This window comes from Cynocephalus volans, chromosome 4 (genome assembly GCF_027409185.1).
Source record: "Cynocephalus volans isolate mCynVol1 chromosome 4, mCynVol1.pri, whole genome shotgun sequence".
Classification (NCBI taxonomy): domain Eukaryota; kingdom Metazoa; phylum Chordata; class Mammalia; order Dermoptera; family Cynocephalidae; genus Cynocephalus; species Cynocephalus volans.
The window spans coordinates 10,682,897-10,700,511 of NC_084463.1; the positions used below are offsets into that span (position 1 = coordinate 10,682,897).

Consider the following 17,615-nt stretch of genomic DNA (forward strand, 5'->3'; position numbering starts at 1 on the left):
GGCTAGAAGATCCCTGTCTTGGATACCAGTAAGAACTGGAGCAAGGCCTCCATCCTTTGTGCCAGAAAAGAGGGGCAGGGGGAGGAGGAAGGATAAGATTCTACCTGCTCCGCCATTTTTCACACCCAGGATTCCCTGATGGCTTGTGTGAAGGCTTACCACCTCCTTTAAGAAAACAGGATCCCTAATCTCCAAAGCTTGGCACCAGGAAGATCTCCAGCAGGCTGGGCAGGGACAAGGCAGTCCCATGTGGTCCCTTGGGTTTCACCTTCCTCTGGTGCTTCTCTCTCCCAGACCATTGCTGCCACCTCCACCACAGCTGAATCTTTCTCTTCCCCTTAGTGTAGAGGATGAAGATTGAAAATTCCAATACGAATGCATATTAGGGGAAGAGACAGAGTAAGTAAGCATAAAGGGCAACCAGATTGAAACATGAGCTTGTAAAGCCTAGGGGCTTCAGTTCAACCAGACCTGTCCAATTCTTCTCAGTGTCCTGAAATAGCTTTGCAGAGTCATAAAGGAATGGCACAACTCTAGAAGTCCTTGCTTGGTCTCTTAATTCTTATTCCTTGCCTGTTCCCAAGATAAACACCCACCTCCTAGGAATAACCTGTCAGTCATCCGGACCTTCTGGGGCCAATATTGAGAGAAAAAAGCCCTACTGTTCCACTTACTTTATGATCTCCAACCTGTCCAGTTAGAAGTCTAGAGAAGGCCTGTTCTCTAGGTGACAGGAGACAAGAGAAATAACCCATCCTTCAGATGAAGCTCTACTCCATGCACCCAACAGAATAATAGTATACTCCAAAAACTCTAGCATCACTTCCATGCCATGAGGAGGGGCTGCAGGGGCCACCAGGCCAAATTTACTGTGAAGTCCCATACTTGACATTTGCTGAAACAGGCTTTGTGGGACCAGGATGGTAGGGTGCAGTATTTCTGAATCCACTTTGTACTGGGGAAAATAGGAAACTTCATGGTACATTAAGTTGTCATATATTCTTATGATACTCTTCAATAAAAGTATCTGTAATTAGCAGGCTCATGTAGAGCCAGCCCAGTGAGCCTGCACTTTCAACATGAGCAATCAAGGCAGAAGTAGGAACTCCATCCATTCCCAGGATCGATGGAGAGAAGGGTATAGGAGCCAGTGTCTAACCAGTCTGGGTCTAAATCTGAGAGAATGCTCTGGCACTCTGTGCAATCAGGTGGTTAAGAGCCCAGGCTTTCAAGACTAAGCCCTAATACCACACCCTCTTCTTATTAGCTATGTAACTCTGGGCAGGTTGTTTAACATCTCTTTGCCTCAGTTTTCTCACCTGCAATGTAGGTATAATAATTATAACAATTACTTCCTTGTTTTATAATTATAAAACAAAGATTAAATATGGTAAAGAGCTGAGCAGAGTGCCTGGCACATAGCATGTGCTTGATAAATGGTGGCTACTGTTGGCGGACTAGGCAGAACTGAGCATTCCAAGGTACCAGGGCCTTGGTGGAGCAAAGGTCAGAGTCACACATGATAGGACATCAAGGAAAGAAAGACAGACCGGGAAAGAAGAGACCTTTGTATGTCTGTTGAGAACATTACTGGGCCTCTCTCCTCCCTATAAAAGCCACTCCTGCCTCTTTGGGCAGGGGAACTAGAAAAATTGATCAGGCATTTTCCCATCCTGCTTGCTTCTACCCTCTCCATGAGTAGACAGCCCCTACATCTTTCAACCTCAGCGCCAGATGTGTCAGGCCCCTGGAACTGGGTGGAGGAAAGGGTGTACCCATCTGTCCTTCCTATCTGACCCCCAGCACAGAGAGAGGTGGGTGTTGTAGGTATCCTATGTGAGTAAGTGCCAGCCCTGAGTGTCCAACCAATGGGGCTCCGTGGAGCCCTCTTCCCTATGTGACGAGGAAGGATGAAGATGTATCTTCCATTTGATAGCAAACCCTAAGCCTCCCCCAGCCTCTCTCTGGCAGGTGGGCCCCTAGTGGGGCCAGATGTTACTATGGGTTGCAGAGTTTTTGTAAATTTATAGGTTTTAAAAGGTCAGGCTCTTTGGTGGTAAAAGTTTACAGACCAGTAAAAATTTACTACAGAAGATGAGAAACACAGCTGTAATGAAAAAGGCTGGAGCCAGGAGTCTGGAGGATCTTAGCTCCATCCCTAACTAGCTGTGGGAATTAAGGCAAGTCATGGAGCCTCTCTGGGCTCTGTGTTTTAATCTGGAAAAAGGGAGCAAGAAAAGTGATAAGGGATAGGACGATGTGTGACAGCATCCGTCGATGGGTGGGAAGCTCCAGGCGCATGTGCGAGCACAGTCCTCTTCCCTAGGCTGCTGAGAATCATTGCTGGACACAAAGGGAAGGCCCAGGCCTGTGGGTCCTGCAGCCTTGGAGCTTTTCATTACCCAGACTGGAGCACTGCCATCTGTGTGTCTGCCTCCACTCCCTGGGAGGAGCCTGGCCGTCTGCAGGCAGAGCTCAGGAATCAAATTAGCCAGGCCTCTGCTTTTCCCTCATCCCCACCGGCCAAGGCGAGTTCATCAAGGCCTCGCGCTAATTCTTATCTTGTTTGAAACGGGCAAAAGTGACTCCACAGTTTCATCCGAGACAATTTACACCCCGCCACTGGCCACAGCTCCCACAGCTCCCTGTCTGTTGTGCCATCGAATCCATTAATCGGAAGTTTCTCCAGGGGAAACTTGATTGCTGCTCCACTGGAAAGGCGCACAGGCAATACATCTCCATTCGAGGCCGTGGCCCGCCCGGCTCCCCCTAATCCTGTTACCTAAGGAGCTAATTCTCTAATGCACACACTGTACAGAGGACATCCTCTTTCCTCCCTAACCCAATTGGACAGTCCCAGAGGAGTCCAGGAGCTCAACGCAGTAATGAACGCTTGGGGCCCATGGGACAGACGCAGCCTCTGGATGGGTCCTAACCCACGCTGGTCCCCTCCCCAGTGTGGAGAGCCCACCGTCGAGAGGACCACAGCGGGGAGGGGTGGGCTGCACTCGGACCACCTGAGCTCATGGCTCAGACACCTCCTGCTGCTTCAGCCCCACGCTTCTCTTCCTCTCCTGCTTTCCTCCTCCATCTCCTCTCTCTGTCTTTTCCTGCTGCCTTTTCCCTGCCTTTTCCTGCTGTCTTCCTTCCCCTCCTCAGTGTCCCACTCATCTTTCCTTCTTGTCTCATCTTCCTTTTCTTGCTCCGTTTACTTTTTACTTCCCTCCCTTCTCCTTCTCTATATCCCCTGACCTCTATAATATCATTTTACCTGCTGTTTCTTCTGGCCCTCTCCCTTCCTGCTGTGCTGGTGCCCCTTTCGGAACAAGTGCAGATTCTGATGCATCTTCCTGTTCTGTCTATAAATGGCTTGGCCCTCGGAAGGAATGGGCCCCAGGCCACGTGGGCCTAGACTCGGAGCAAAGGAGAGGGGAGGGCCTCATGGATAAATGAGGGGTCTTCAAAGAATTCTTGGGAGCATCGGGGTATAGTGGCTAGTGTGTGTGTCAGGGGGAGCAGTTAGGTGTCTGATTGTTCTTTAATGATGAAATGACTGTAATGATAATTCCAAGTGGGTTTGTCACTGCTAAAGTCCAAACCCTGGCTTGTGGCAATATGAAGGGACCCCATCACTGAAAGGTATAATGTTATATGCAGATCTCATAATGCACAAAAATAAGAACTGAAGAAGTGTGGTTTTTAAAAACTTAATTACAATTAGAAAATTCTTCCTTTCTGCAATGTTCCCAGCCTATTCTGCACTTAGATTCAGCTGGAAAAGGGATTAAAATGAATGAAAATGTTTTATTGTTGAAGCTTGCTGTGACTGATATGGATGCATCTTGTCTTCAACACAACTGGCGTAGAAAAGTCCACATTTTCTCAAATGGTGAATTGGGATGGGGCTCCTTGAAATAGAAATTCACAGCAGTTCTTTTCTCAGGTAACTTCAGGACACACAGTTGAGTACCTGAAGGGTAGATTCTTGTCTATTTAACTTACAAAGAGAGAAGAAACACTTTTTTCAGGAAAGCCATATTTAAAAGGAAGGTATTGAAAAGGCTTATGAAATGATATTAAGTACAAAAAAAGAGAGGGATACAAAATTGCATGTAAGATATACATATTCATTGTATATATATATTATGAAAGGAAATTGTAGAAGAATAAACACCAAATATTAACAGTGGCTGTCCCTGGGTAGTAAGCTTATGGATGATTTTAATTTTTCTTCATATTTTCCTACAATGAGCATGTTTTGCTATTGTCTTTACTACACATATTTACTGTGTATAGTAAAATTGTAAAAAAATAAATATATATAGTAAAAATATGTTTTTCTCTAGATATGTATATTTTACTATTTTTAAATATATATTTTACTATTTTAAGTATGAGTATGACTATTTAAATGAGGACAAAAGGGCAGACCTGGGGTGGCTCTAGGTTTTCTTCTTCTGTCTACAGAGGTCTTTGCTCAGTCACCTGCTTGGCTAAGGGAACCATATCACCCTGCAGAGTGAGAGAATGGCTCCTGCTCCTGCCTGATTCACTCGACTCTGCCTCAGACCAGTGCCACCAAAACATACTTGCCAAGGGACATAAACCGAAGCAGCACTGATCACCTCCCAGCAGACAGACTGCACCCTTGCTCCACTGGCTCCTGCAGCCCCTGTCACCAAGTCACTCCTTGGGGAAGCATGGCCAAGCCACCTGGTTGAACGGGTGGACCGAGCTCCTTTCTCATGACATGACATCAGCCGGGCGGGTTCCCCTCAGCGCTTCCCTCCCCTCCCCTCCCGCCCCGAAACCTGATCCAGCTGAAGGACTTGAAGGACTGATTGCATGAAGACTTGGCTGCTTCCCAACCCTAGTAGCTGGGGGAGCGCAAAGCTGCAGACTCAGAAGGTGCGGGCAGCGGCTGAGAGAGGCAGGCTGGTCTGGTCATGAAGTTGGCAGAGGGCCGGCAGGCTGGCCCTTGGGGGGACTCGCCCTGAGCGGCCACTCAGAGGCACTCCCACGGTGGGACGCTCGCCATGCTGCTGGGGGTCTGGCAGGCACTGCTCGCCCTGCTCCTCCCCATGCTGCTGGCACGGGGAGAAGGTAAGGAGCTGCGGGAACACGCAGGTGGGGCAGGGGACGCCTCAGTCCTCGAGGGCTGGGGGAAGGAGGGTTTGGAGCAGAGCAGCTGCAGAAAAGTCAGCTATCTTCCTACATATGAGCGTGAGAGCATTGTGAGGCATCGGGGTCAAGCTAGAGAGCTGGAAAGTTGAGTCTGTGGCGAGAGTGGGGCTTGCTGAGAGGGAGCAGAGCAGTAGCCTGGTGAATCGAAAATACGCAGGTGGGTGCCATGAGAGGGGCTCCTCTCCTCTTTGCCCTGCCCCTAAACTCATTGAATGACAGCTGCAAGGGACCTTCGAGCTCATTTGGTCCACCCCTTCCTGATATCAGTGGGAATGCCATGGTCCAGAGACGGAGAGTAATTCACCTAAGGTTACACAGCTGGTTAGCAGCAGAACAGAGACCAGACTCATCTAGTAATTTTTCCTCAAGTTCACTAGTTTTGTTGCATGGGTTCTCTGGGCCTTCATTTTTAAGTTCCCTTCCGGGACTAAACTCCAACAGTAGCAATCTTCTCTCTACACTCCTTACCCCTATCCTGATTCTCCTTATCCCTTTCCTGACTCTCTTGAACACAGTGTGTATTCATCACAAAGGGATCTGTTTTCTTTTGCTGCAGACCATGTTCATGTCCCATTGGAAGGTTTTTCCCCCTACTGAGTCAGGTTGGAGCACACTGGGAAACGATCAAAAGGAGGTCATCCAGGGTCTGGGCAGATGTGAAGGACTAGGGGCAGGAGGATTTTCCCCCTTGAGCTGTCATCTGGGGATGCTTCATGGGTTAAGTAAGCACAAGCTGCAAGCGATGACTGGTCTGGGGCTTTCTTGACTGGGAAGAAGCTCTGTCCCTCCCAGCAATGGTCCTTTGCTCTGAGGCCTGCTGGGATCAGTCTGGCTCTCTCCAAGCTGGTCAGAGTCCCAGCCAGTAGGATCGGGGCTGTTGCTGGCATAGTAAAAACACACAGGGATCTGGATTTGAATTTCAGTCTCTCCACTAGCAGGGCACAACTCACCTTTTTGAGTCTTGAGGATCCTTGCCTGTAAAATGGGTTATCATGACAGCCACCCTGGTGGGTTGAATTGAAGAACATGCTAACTGATGTTATTCCGAAGGGGACACTCAAACAGTCTTTTGGCTTCCCTCTCTCTCTGCTCTTCTCTGTCCTTGAGGGAAGCTGACCACTTATCAGGGAGAGGTGGGCGAGAGGGGAGATCTGCAGGCCTGATCTGCCATACAGGTTGCACATGTGCTGGACAGGATGCAGGAAGAGGCCGTCTGGTTTAGTGAAAGCCAGGCCCGCTGTCATCTGGCTGGCCCTGCCAGTCCTGCCTCCTCCTTCTGCCTGTACCCTGGTCCTCTGGGTTATACTCCCTTCCCTGCCCATCCATTGTCACCTTCATATTTCATGCCTCTCTTTAGCAAGTGCTCCCACTGTTTCCCAGAGGAAAAATCGAGGTGCTCATGGAGTTCCCACAGAATAGGACTAGGGCCTAGGCATTGGACTTTCTCATTCCTGTTTTGTCCCTGTAGGCCACCTGCCCTGACAGCAATGTGGTTTCTCCACGCACCTTCCACACTTCACTCTGATCTTCTTCTCACCCTCCAGCCTCCCCATCCAGCAACCCTGCCTCTGCAGCTGTGTGCCTGTGGAGGGAGGGCGGGGTCCTCTGGGGATGGCTTTTGCAGGAGGGAGAGGGAACATTCACTGACACCCACCCTCCCTTCTTTCTTTGAGAGTCGTGGGCTGGGTCAGGAAGGAGACAGTGAGCAGATGCTGCGGTCTGTCCTGGGCTGAGGAACACCCTGATGCAGGCCGCGGCGCTTCGGAGCTGTGCGTCCTTGCACCCTTCTCGCATCTCAGCATCACACACCGAAGGCGGTTCCCCATTGGCTCCCCAAGGCCCCCACTCTCGGGGCAGGCACCTGCTTTCCACTTCCCTCAGCCCAAGGCTTGCCTCGCACCTCATCTGTCAAGTGTCACCTGCCCTCACAAGCCGCATCGCTGCTCTCATGTAAATGAGTGCATAGGCCACTCCTATGAGACAGTCTACTTGAATTTGGCAGGAATCTCCACAGACAAAATGCTCTAGTGATGGGAATGTCAGTCTGTGGGGAAGATCTGGGAATTTCGTGAGATGCGGCTGGTGGAGACACTTTCCTTCTAATAGCTTACAAACCAGTACAAGAGAACTGGGAAAGACTCAGGGCTCTGGTGTCCACTTTGAACTGTTCTTCTTCCCAGCCAGGGTGAGGGGGCGTCTCCAGGCCCGCAATGCCACCAGGCCCGCTCTGCTGAGGCTGTCAGATTACCTCCTGGCCAACTACAGGAAGGGTGTGCGACCCGTGAGGGACTGGAGGAAGCCAACTACCGTGGCTGTGGACGTCATGGTCTATGCCATCCTCAACGTGGTGAGCACTTGCCCATCTGTCCCTGCTGAGATGTGGACCTTTTGAGGGTGGGAAAAGGCCATATGAGACCAAGTCACCCTTTGGGCAGCAACGTGGGCATTCAAGAACCCATAGTACCTATGGTCTGGCTCCATGGCTCATGTAGCTGCATAGCTACCCAAACCAGAAACCTGGGTTGACCTGTGTGGCTGCCTCTCCCACAACCCTACAGCCAGCAGGTCCCTCCTGCAATGCGGCTCTTCATGCACTGCACGATAGCACCCATCCCTCTACGTCAGCTGTGCAGGCTTAGGACGGTCCTGCTCGTCTCACGCTCTTAGTGCCTTACGCAGGTCATTAGTGCCTTCCGTGACAGGTGCCTGTAAATGGTTGTTGAAGAATCAACCAATGGATCAATTAATTAATCAATTCCTTCATCAATTACCATGGTAGGGTGGAGAACACTGCCCAGAACAGGAGGTCTGACACAGTGGGGAGATGAGTAAGAAGGCAACTGCAGAGATCAGAGACACAGCACTCTCTGGAAAGAGGCACGATAAACTGGTTCCCGTGCTGATTCGGGAGAGAGGGGAAAAGTGATGAATTTTTCACTCCATGTGATTTTGTACCTCTTGATTTTAAAGGCAGGGCATACGCACACACACGCGCGCATGCACGCACACACACACACACACACACACACAGTCATGTGCCACATAACGAGGTTTCAGTCAACAACAGACCTCGTCTACGATAGTGGTCAGAGCCATAGGCTGTACCATACAGCCTAGGTGTGCAGAGGGCTATCCCACCTGAGCTTGTGTAAGTGCACTCCATGATGTTCACACAGCGATGAAACTGCCTAACAATGCAGGTCTCAGAATGTATCCCCGTCGTTAAGTGACACATGACTATGTGCAGATATATAATACATAATATATGTTATATAATTACATAATGTGATAATATATATTATATATAGTATATATTACATTAGTATATACAGTACTATATATAATATATAGCGATATATAGAAGGTATATTTATATACACCTTCTATTATCTATAGAAAATAATAGTAGAAGGTATACATAATTTATATATATACACATATGTGTATATATACAGCATTTAAAGTTGAAAGAGAAATAATCATATTTCCTTTCAGGTGTGCCCTAGTAAAAGACCAACTTTTCCTGGCTGGCTGGAAGCTCCAGCTTGTCTACTTCCCCCGCCCCCTTTTCTTCACTCTTAGTTCCCAAGGGAACAGAGACACAAGAAAGCGGCTCCTTTTGGGGGTGGTGTGTGCGGGGTGGCCCTCCAGCCCACAGGGCCACCGGGCGAGTTCCCTTTCCTTTCCCAGGATGAGAAGAATCAGGTCCTGACCACCTACATCTGGTACCGGCAGGTGAGCAGACCACCCCCATTTCCTGGGATGGGGACTTATCTTCCCTGGGGGAAGTCAGGAATCTCCTAGACCTTGGCGAGGGAAGATGGGGGGCGAGGTTTGGAGGGACACTTAGTGTGAGATCCAGTAGTCTGGGATCCTCTCATCTCAGGACTGGGAGTCGAAGAGAAATCCTCCAAACCCCTCTGGTTTCTGAAGTGCTTCATAGCATCCCAAACAAGCGCTTGTCCAACCTCTGCTGAAGGAACACCTCCAGTGCCTGGGAACTCACAAGACAGCCACTTCACTTTCGAACAGCTCTAATTGCTAGAAAGGTCTTCCTTCTACTAAGCCAAATTGGATGACCACCAAACTAGGTGATGGAAACAGGATCGTTTCATTCACATAGCCCTCACATCCTGGCCCATTTCCCCACTCTTTCAGCTGGTGGTGGGCATGTGTTGGGCACTGGGGTGTGGATGTCCCTGAGGCCTTGGCAGGAGTCTGGCTTTGGGCTGGTGGGGGAGGGGAGGCCAACAGGGGAAACTGATGCCCACAGACACGTCCTGCTCTGGCAGCCCCTGGGGTTGTGGGGAAGAGATCAGAGCAGAAGGGGAAACAGAAGCGGCTGGAGAGAGGTGGCAGCAGTATGAGGACCGGCACAGAGGGCAAGCCCAAGGGAGGCTCTGGGAACAGGCCTGGTGCATGTCTATCTCTGTGAAATCCTTCCCCACTGCTCATGGGCACATTCTACCACCACCTCCAGCTCATGGGACAGGGGTGGGGTGGAGGAAGAAGCCAGAATGCTGGCCCTGAGCTAACACTCCACTTTTCCCTCCCAGAGGGATCCCTTAATACAGAGCACACCTGCTTCAAGGGAAGGGACCCAGACAAGGATAGGAGCTCTCCTCCCTGGGACATCTGGCCTAGGCCCCACTTCTAGGTCTCTAGGGTCACTTGCCTGTCCCAGCTGTTTGCAGTCAGCAATGAGGGAATGTCCATCTGTTAGGTACCAGTGACTATGCTAAGGGACTGGAATTAGAGACACTAACTATGCTCAGGCCTTCCTTCAATGAGCTCACAGACTAGTGGAAGCAACAGGCATGTGGACAGACCATTGAAATGCAACAAGACAGCCACTCCAACTTGGCAAGGATAAGATGCTAACCACAGGGGCACAGAGGAGCCACATACAACCCAGCCTGGGGGGTGGGGGTCACAGAAGCTGTCCTGGAGAAGGGAGCAGACAGATGCCTTGACTAAGTTTGGAAGGATGAGAAAAACTTCTGTAAAGAAGGCAGGGATTGCAGTATGGGAGAGGGAGCAGGGTTTGCAGAGTTGTGGAGGTTTTAACAGTGTTTAATTCTGTATGGCTAAAGTGTAGAATTCACTGAAAGTCATGGTCAAAAATTGAGGCTAGAAAAAGATAGGTGGAGATTTGACTTTATCCTAAGGGCACTGGGGCACTATTGAAGAATTTTAGGTAAGAAAGTAACATGATCAAATTTGCACTTTAGACCTGCCATTCTGGCAGGAGAGTAGAGAATGCATTGATTAAAACTTAACAATAACCATCTCTACCTTATGAAGTGGGAGTTATTATCCCCATTTATGTATGTACAAAGTCCCAAGAAGTTATTTTTTTGAGATCCTGCAGCTGGTTGACAGGGGACACATAGCATTAGACATGACTGAATGACTTCCCTGGGAGAGGCTGCATCTGTCCGTGTGTTACACATGCAGCGTGACTGTGAGTGCAGACGTGGGAGGCCTCTCAGTTACTGCTGAGAAATTGGGGTGCTACCGACACCCAGATTTTCCCAAGAAGATGCCCACCTATTGCCTGGGTACGGAGGGTGAGGTCTGCGTGAGTTGCGGACAACCCCCCACCTGAGATAGAGGGGTCTGCCTATGGCTATTTCTGCTCCTCCCCTAGTTCTGGATTGATGAGTTCCTCCAGTGGAACCCTGAGGACTTTGACAACATCACCAGGTTTTCCATCCCCAAGGACAGCATCTGGGTCCCGGACATTCTCATCAATGAGTTGTGAGTGCTGTCATCAGATGCTCAGTGGCCGGGTGGCTTAGGGGCTGGAGAAGCCACGGGGCTGGGAGACAAGTTCACTGTTGTCACGTGTGAGATGTCTCCTCAGGCTGGCAGACTGTGAGTAAAGTGGGCTTCAGCCCCAATTCCACTTTGTCTTTTCTTTTCTAAAACTCCTTTTTCTGTGCCTGCTGTTGAAACTCTGCACTTCTTAGTCCAAGGGCCTTTCACAGGGAAAGAAGCCAGTGAATAAATTCACACTGAGTTATAATAGCCTAATGGGAACAGCTGCATTTTTAAAGGGTGTCAGTAAGGTATTTGAAAGGAATGGAGCACCGATGGTGGCTACTGCTTATGGTCACAGGGAAGATTCGGAGGATGGGCTCAAACTTCCCAAGTCACACATGTGCTTGACAGTTAACAAATGCACCTCTGATATGATGTGGGTCCCATCAGCCAATCACTGTCCCATCTGGCCCCAGCCAACATACCTTCTCCCTATCCTGCAGGTTCATTCAGGGTCCACCAGCTGGGCCTCTGACTCAAGAACAGGGAAGATGGCTGTGGGAGACGGATAGAAAGGGAAAGGTGACAGGCAAGGGTGGGGGGTCCTTGCCCTCCACCCACTACCCACTGCATTGCCCAACTCCAGGGAGAACCACTGATATTTTTCTAAAGAAGGCAGTTGACCTTGGCCCCTACTGCCCCACGCCCTGCATGGCTCAGGCTGGAGGAGTTTTGCGAAACCCCAGTTTCTGACTGGATCTCCAGTTTCCACAGTGAAGTAGACAGCCTTGAATCCTCATCTCTCAGTTTAATCCCACAGGAGAATGCAGGCTCAGGACCCTGGCTCAGCCCGCTCCATGCCACAGTGGTCACTCAGGAGAGCCCATGGGTTCAGGATCAGCCAAGAGGGTAGGACAAGGTCTCACAGGGCTTTCTTGGTTTCCCCCAGTTCTTATCCATGATTTCTCTAGTTCCTTTTCCTCCAGAGATAACTATTCTCACTTTAAAGGGCTTCTAGGGATGGGCAGCAAAGAGAAGCCAGAGTCAGCATAGAACTCAAGGTTCTGTTCTAACCAAGCCTACCGGTCACCACGGGACTGGGGTCCTGGGAGCCAAGCTCTGCCCAACCCAGGTGGGGACAGGGTAGGGGCAGCCGGGCAAGCACCCTGCAGCTCGTGGCTTTAGGGTCCACCGATTCCTTCCCTTCCTTTGTGGCTAGGTTGCTATGGGAATAAAGGAGAAATGCCATTTACTGCTTGGAAAGTAGCCTTGACAATGGCAGTCAGGAAGCCTAAGATAAAAGGTTGAAAGACAGAGGCCAGACACAGCTGTCCAGGTGGCCCTGCTGCCTGCACTCTCCCTGGGTTTCTGTCCCTACTGGCTTGCTCAGAGACCCTCAGACTACCAGGGCTTGACCTGCCTTGTGAGCCCTCAAACTGACCCCTCTTCCCTGGCCAGTGTGGACGTGGGGAAGTCTCCAGACATCCCGTACGTGTATGTTCGACATGACGGTCAGGTGCGGAACTACAAGCCCCTCCAGGTGGTGACTGCCTGCAGCCTCGACATCTATAACTTCCCCTTCGACGTGCAGAACTGCTCGCTGACCTTCACCAGCTGGCTGCATACCAGTGAGATGTGGGCTTCGGGGGGCGGGGGCGGAGGCTGGGGGGCCCCAGGGACACCTGAGCGAGAAGCACTCCCTAGCATGAATTCTCCCTCATCCAGCTTACTTCCCTCTATTTCCTTCCTGTCGCCAAGCCTCTGTCTCCTTGTCCCCCACGTGGGGTGAATAGTGCCGCCCTTGCTGCCTCTCTCAGTTGTCATAAGGATGTAAGGAGACAGTGTGAATGACTGCAAGATGCTCAGTAAGGCACAAACAGGATCTGGTGCTCAGTGTCTCTTGAATCCACCCACTCGTCTTCACCCCCCCACCCAGCGACCCTCGTCTCCTGCCTAGGTTTCTGCGTTCTCCTGCTGATGGTCTTGCCCCCTCCGGTTCATGCTCCTCACTGCAGCCAGTGAGATCTAATTAAAAGCAAATCTAATCGTGTCACTTAAAACCCTCAATGGCTTCCCAGCAGTCCTGGGACACAATCCAAATCCTTGGGCTGGCCCTGCCCACGGCCCACCACTTCAGCCTCGTCTGGTGCATGCTCCCCTGAGCCCTGCCCAGCCCAGCTGCCTTCCTTTCTAGGCCCAAAGCCCTTTGCTCTTTCCCTTTATCCCATGCTGTTTCCTCTCCTAGGCTACGTGACCCCTCCTGCTCCCTCTCCTCTCCTGCACCTGCCACCCAGCCACACCTAGCCTGGCCAACCCTCTTTTCACCCTTCTGATCACAGCATAAGCATCAGCTCTTCAGTTTCCCCTCTAATCCCCCAGACTAGGCTGTCGCTGTTGCCCAATATCACAGCACCCTGGTCTTCTCCCCACCTCTATCACACTCCTGGATATGAACTTAGGGAGGGCAGGGACATGATTTCTTGCCCACCATTAGATCCCTAGCACAGTGCCTGGCACAAAGGAAGGTGCTTGGCACATTTTACTGGGTGGATGAATGCTACATGCTCACCAGACGCCAGTGAAGTGGACCCTGCCCTACTGTAAGAAATGTCTTCATGTTTCTATTCTGATTTATTAATTATATTAACCTTAAATTTGATGGTAATGCATAGCCTTCTTAACCAAAAACTGATCTACAGATAAGGCAAAAGTCTCCCGTGACATCTACCTTCAGTCCCAAACTCTTCACCAACAACTCCCTACAAAAAGTTAACCACTTTTATCAGTATAAACATCACATAGTATGTTCTTCCAGATTCTTCTCTACGCATTTATATCCACACATGCATGTGTGCATATATACACACATGTACACACTATGGAAAATACATGGAAATTGTTTAATGAGTTTTTATTTTACATGAATGTATCATATTGTATATACTTTCATGTACTGCTACTTGATTCTTTTTACTTATTGAAATCTTTCCCATACATTTAAACTGTTATAGAATAATTTGGAATGTATCCTGGTTTATTAAGCATTTTCCTGACTGTTGGACATTTAGATCTTTTCCAGTATTTTGTCTTAATGGATTCTCCTGGACTTCTCGGTGTGTATATGTACCTGTATAGATTCAGAGAAGTGGGGCTGCTGTTCTATAAGTGAGGATTTTTCTTATTTCCTAATTCACCTTTAAAGACAGGTAGTTCTATGTATTAAGGCAAAGGTGAAGAATCTTGACTTTTGTTCATTTCCTAAATGGATAATTCTAACAGGAAAACCAAGAAAGGTGTTTGGAAGGAGTGTGTGTGTGTGTGTTTGTGTGTGAGAGAGAGAGAGAGAGACAGACAGAGAGAGACAGAGACAGAGACAGACAGACAGACAGACAGACACACAGACAGACAGACACAGACAGGGACAGAGACAGAGAGAGCTTTCTGAGGAATGGTGTGTGTGTGTGGTTCTTTGCACTGCGCTGTGTGTTTTTACCCTAGCATTCACTTGCCCTCACTGCAGCCCTGTGAGACAGGTGTGAAGTGTAACATGGTCTCAGTTTATAGATGGGGAAACTAAGGCTGAAGGTGAAGAGCTGAGGTCAAGTTCTCTGAGGTCAGCTTCCCATGTTGCCGCCCACCCTGTATCCCAATGCCACAGCCTCTGGTGTGTGCTGGGCACTAGATTCCAGAGCTGGCCTGATTTCTTCTCTCTCAGTCCAGGACATCAACATCTCCCTGTGGCGCTTGCCAGAAAAGGTGAAGTCTGACAAAAGCGTCTTCATGAACCAGGGCGAGTGGGAGCTGCTGGGGGTGCTGACGCAGTATCGGGAGTTCAGTATCGAAAGCAATGACTGTTATGCAGAAATGAAGTTCTCCGTGAGTGGGAGCAGATGTGGGTAAAGTGCCACTAGAAGTACTAGACCTTCATGCCCAGGTAGACTTAAGAAGGCATGTAATGAAGAACTTCCGTAGCCCTATTCCCAACTCCAGGGTCCCACACGTCCCCTGGGACTTCAACAGAGTAGGTGGGGAAATGCAGCTGAATGTCCCTTACTTATCCCAAACAGCCACAAGCCTGGATCGAGAGGCAGGAGATGGGGTCTGTCTATTTCCCTCTCTGAGCAGCCCCAGCTGGCAGCTCCACAGTGCAAAGGGGGTCTGGCCTGGGGGTGGTGGCTCCTGGGAGCAGAGCTGTCTGCCCACAAGTTCCTCCCTCGCTCCCAGGTGGTCATCCGCCGGAGGCCCCTGTTCTATGTGGTCAGCCTGCTGCTGCCCAGTATCTTCCTCATGGTCATGGACATCATGGGCTTCTACCTGCCCCCAGACAGTGGTGAGAGGGTCTCCTTCAAGATTACACTCCTCCTGGGCTACTCCGTCTTCCTGATCATTGTGTCCGACACGTTGCCGGCCACTGCCATTGGTACTCCCCTCATCGGTAAGGCCTCTCCTGGGGGATGAGCTCAGCCTGGGGTGGAACTGGCCCCTCCCACCTCCTGTGTGTGTCTCTGCCCCCTTCCCCGGTGCACAGGTATCTACTTTGTGGTATGCATGGCTCTGCTGGTGATAAGCTTGGCCGAGACCATCCTCATCGTGCGGCTGGTGCATAAGCAGGACCTGCAGCAGCCCGTGCCTGCCTGGCTGCGGCGCCTGGTTCTGGAGAGAACAGGAACCACCCAGCTGCTGTGCCTAGGAGACTGGTCAACCTCCCAGAGGCCCCCTGCCATCCCCCAATCTACCAAGACTGATGACTGTTCAGGTGAGAGAGGGAAGGGGAGGGTCCTGCACAGGGATGTGGATGCTGGGATGTGGTAGAGTCTCTGGAACCTGCACCGGGCGTGGGAATTGGGTGCCATCCTGCCCAGGGTGCCCCAGGCCCGGACTTTTTGGGAGGGGGCAGACCTCAGCCAGAGTTGTCAGTCTGAACCCTTTCTTCACTTTTAAAGCTCTCATCAGACTGGGCGTGAACAGACAGGATAGGAGTCCCAGAGGCTGAATGTGCCAGGAGCTGAGCCCTGTGGGCTGAGGTTGGCCTCTCTCTCACATGGAGCCATGAGGGAGGTTGAATGGAAGACCCTCGTGTAGTTACTGGCCTCCCCACCTCATGTGGGTAAACTCTGCAGCTAGGATTTCTAAAATTCATTCTAGACAGCTCAAAGACCAGGTCCCTTAGAATTGCAAACATCTATAAGGCAGAGAGACAGGGTTCAAAGAGACACTGAATGGGAGCTCATACCTCCTGAGGAATTGTCACAGCTGCCATGTGTTGTTGTTGCTGGTGGGGTTGGTTTGTTGGTTTATTTACTTTGTGCCAGGCATGTGCAAAGCACTTTCTGTGCATTATCACGTGTAATACTCATGACAACCCAATTGGATTTGCATTTTCATTTCTCCAATGAGGACACAGAGGCATGGAAAAGTTCAATAGCTTGACCTAAATCACAGCCAGGAGCTGTTAATAACCATGATTTGAATGCAGACCCATCTGACTCTACTCTTGTGTTTTTAAACGTTCCTGTCCACTCCATTCCTTTTCATCCATCCGCCTGGCTAGGGCCAGGCTGTTCACGCAAGAATTTTGGTTCATCTAAGACCATCTCATCATGAGCTAGTGAACTAGTCCACCAGCCTAATGCCTGATTTCACTGGGTGAAGGGAGCCATCTCTGAAGGGGTGTTTTCTGGTTAGGAAGGACTTGGAGCTACAGAGAGGAAGACAGTGACCCTCTCTGAGTAGAACTTGTCGAGTTTCAGCACCTTGGTATAAAAAATAGCGATAGTAATCACTCCCACTCTGCCTCTCCTGAAGGGCTATTGTGAAGCTCAAATGAAATAACAGATATCGGACTGCTGGGGAAAGCCCCTAGGTTACAAAAAAATGCATGGGAAGGGTAAACACGGATTTCATGATAGCAGTGACCTGGGGAAGGGGTGGAGGACGTGGCTTAGAGCAGGTATACAAGGATCCTCAATTGTATCGGCCTTTTAATTTGCTTAAGTTGGATGGTGGGTGTACAAATATGTAAGTTATTCTCTATATCTTCTATGTCTGAAATTGTTCCTAATAAAAATTTCTGCAGTCTCTAGAAACATAATGGACGATGTGCAGGCCATCCCATGGGGCCTATCCCTTGCTAATGCTCTGCCCTTCTTCCAGCCATGGGAAACCACTGCAGCCATTTGGAAGGACCCCGGGACCTGGAGAAGACCCTGAGGGGCAGAGGCAGCCCTCCCCCACCGCCACGGGAGGCCTCGCTGGCCGTGCGCGGGCTGCTGCAGGAGCTTTCTTCCATCCGGCACTTCCTGGAGAAGCGGGATGAGATCCGAGAGGTGGCCCGGGACTGGCTGCACGTGGGCTCCGTGCTGGACAAGCTGCTCTTCCGCGTCTACGTGCTGGCGGTGCTGGCCTACAGCATCACCCTGATCATGCTCTGGTCCATCTGGCAGTATGCTTGAGTAGAGCCAGCAGGGGAGGGGTGTGGGGCTGGTTGGGATGGGGATGGAGGATTTCTCTTGGGTCCTTCAGAGCCCCAGGGATTCCAGGGACATTCTGTATCTGCAAGATACAGATACAGTCCCATCCCCTGTTTCCAATGCCAATTCATCTCAGCAACCCCAAACCAGGGTCTGAACAATTCCTCCCCAAACTAGGTGTTCAAGACCCTTATATCC

At 50.3% G+C, this 17,615-nt stretch overlaps 1 protein-coding gene across 1 annotated transcript; it reads left to right on the forward strand.

The window, feature by feature from the left end:
* The first annotated feature begins 5,036 nt into the window (after positions 1 to 5,036).
* HTR3A (5-hydroxytryptamine receptor 3A) lies at positions 5,037 to 17,399 on the forward strand. The gene is made up of 9 exons (XM_063095469.1): positions 5,037 to 5,103; positions 7,365 to 7,531; positions 8,875 to 8,919; positions 10,835 to 10,944; positions 12,406 to 12,575; positions 14,663 to 14,823; positions 15,172 to 15,382; positions 15,476 to 15,703; positions 17,101 to 17,399. The coding sequence occupies exons 1-9, from the start codon at positions 5,037 to 5,039 to the stop codon at positions 17,397 to 17,399; spliced, it is 1,458 nt and encodes a 485-aa protein (XP_062951539.1).
* The last annotated feature ends 216 nt before the right edge of the window (positions 17,400 to 17,615 follow it).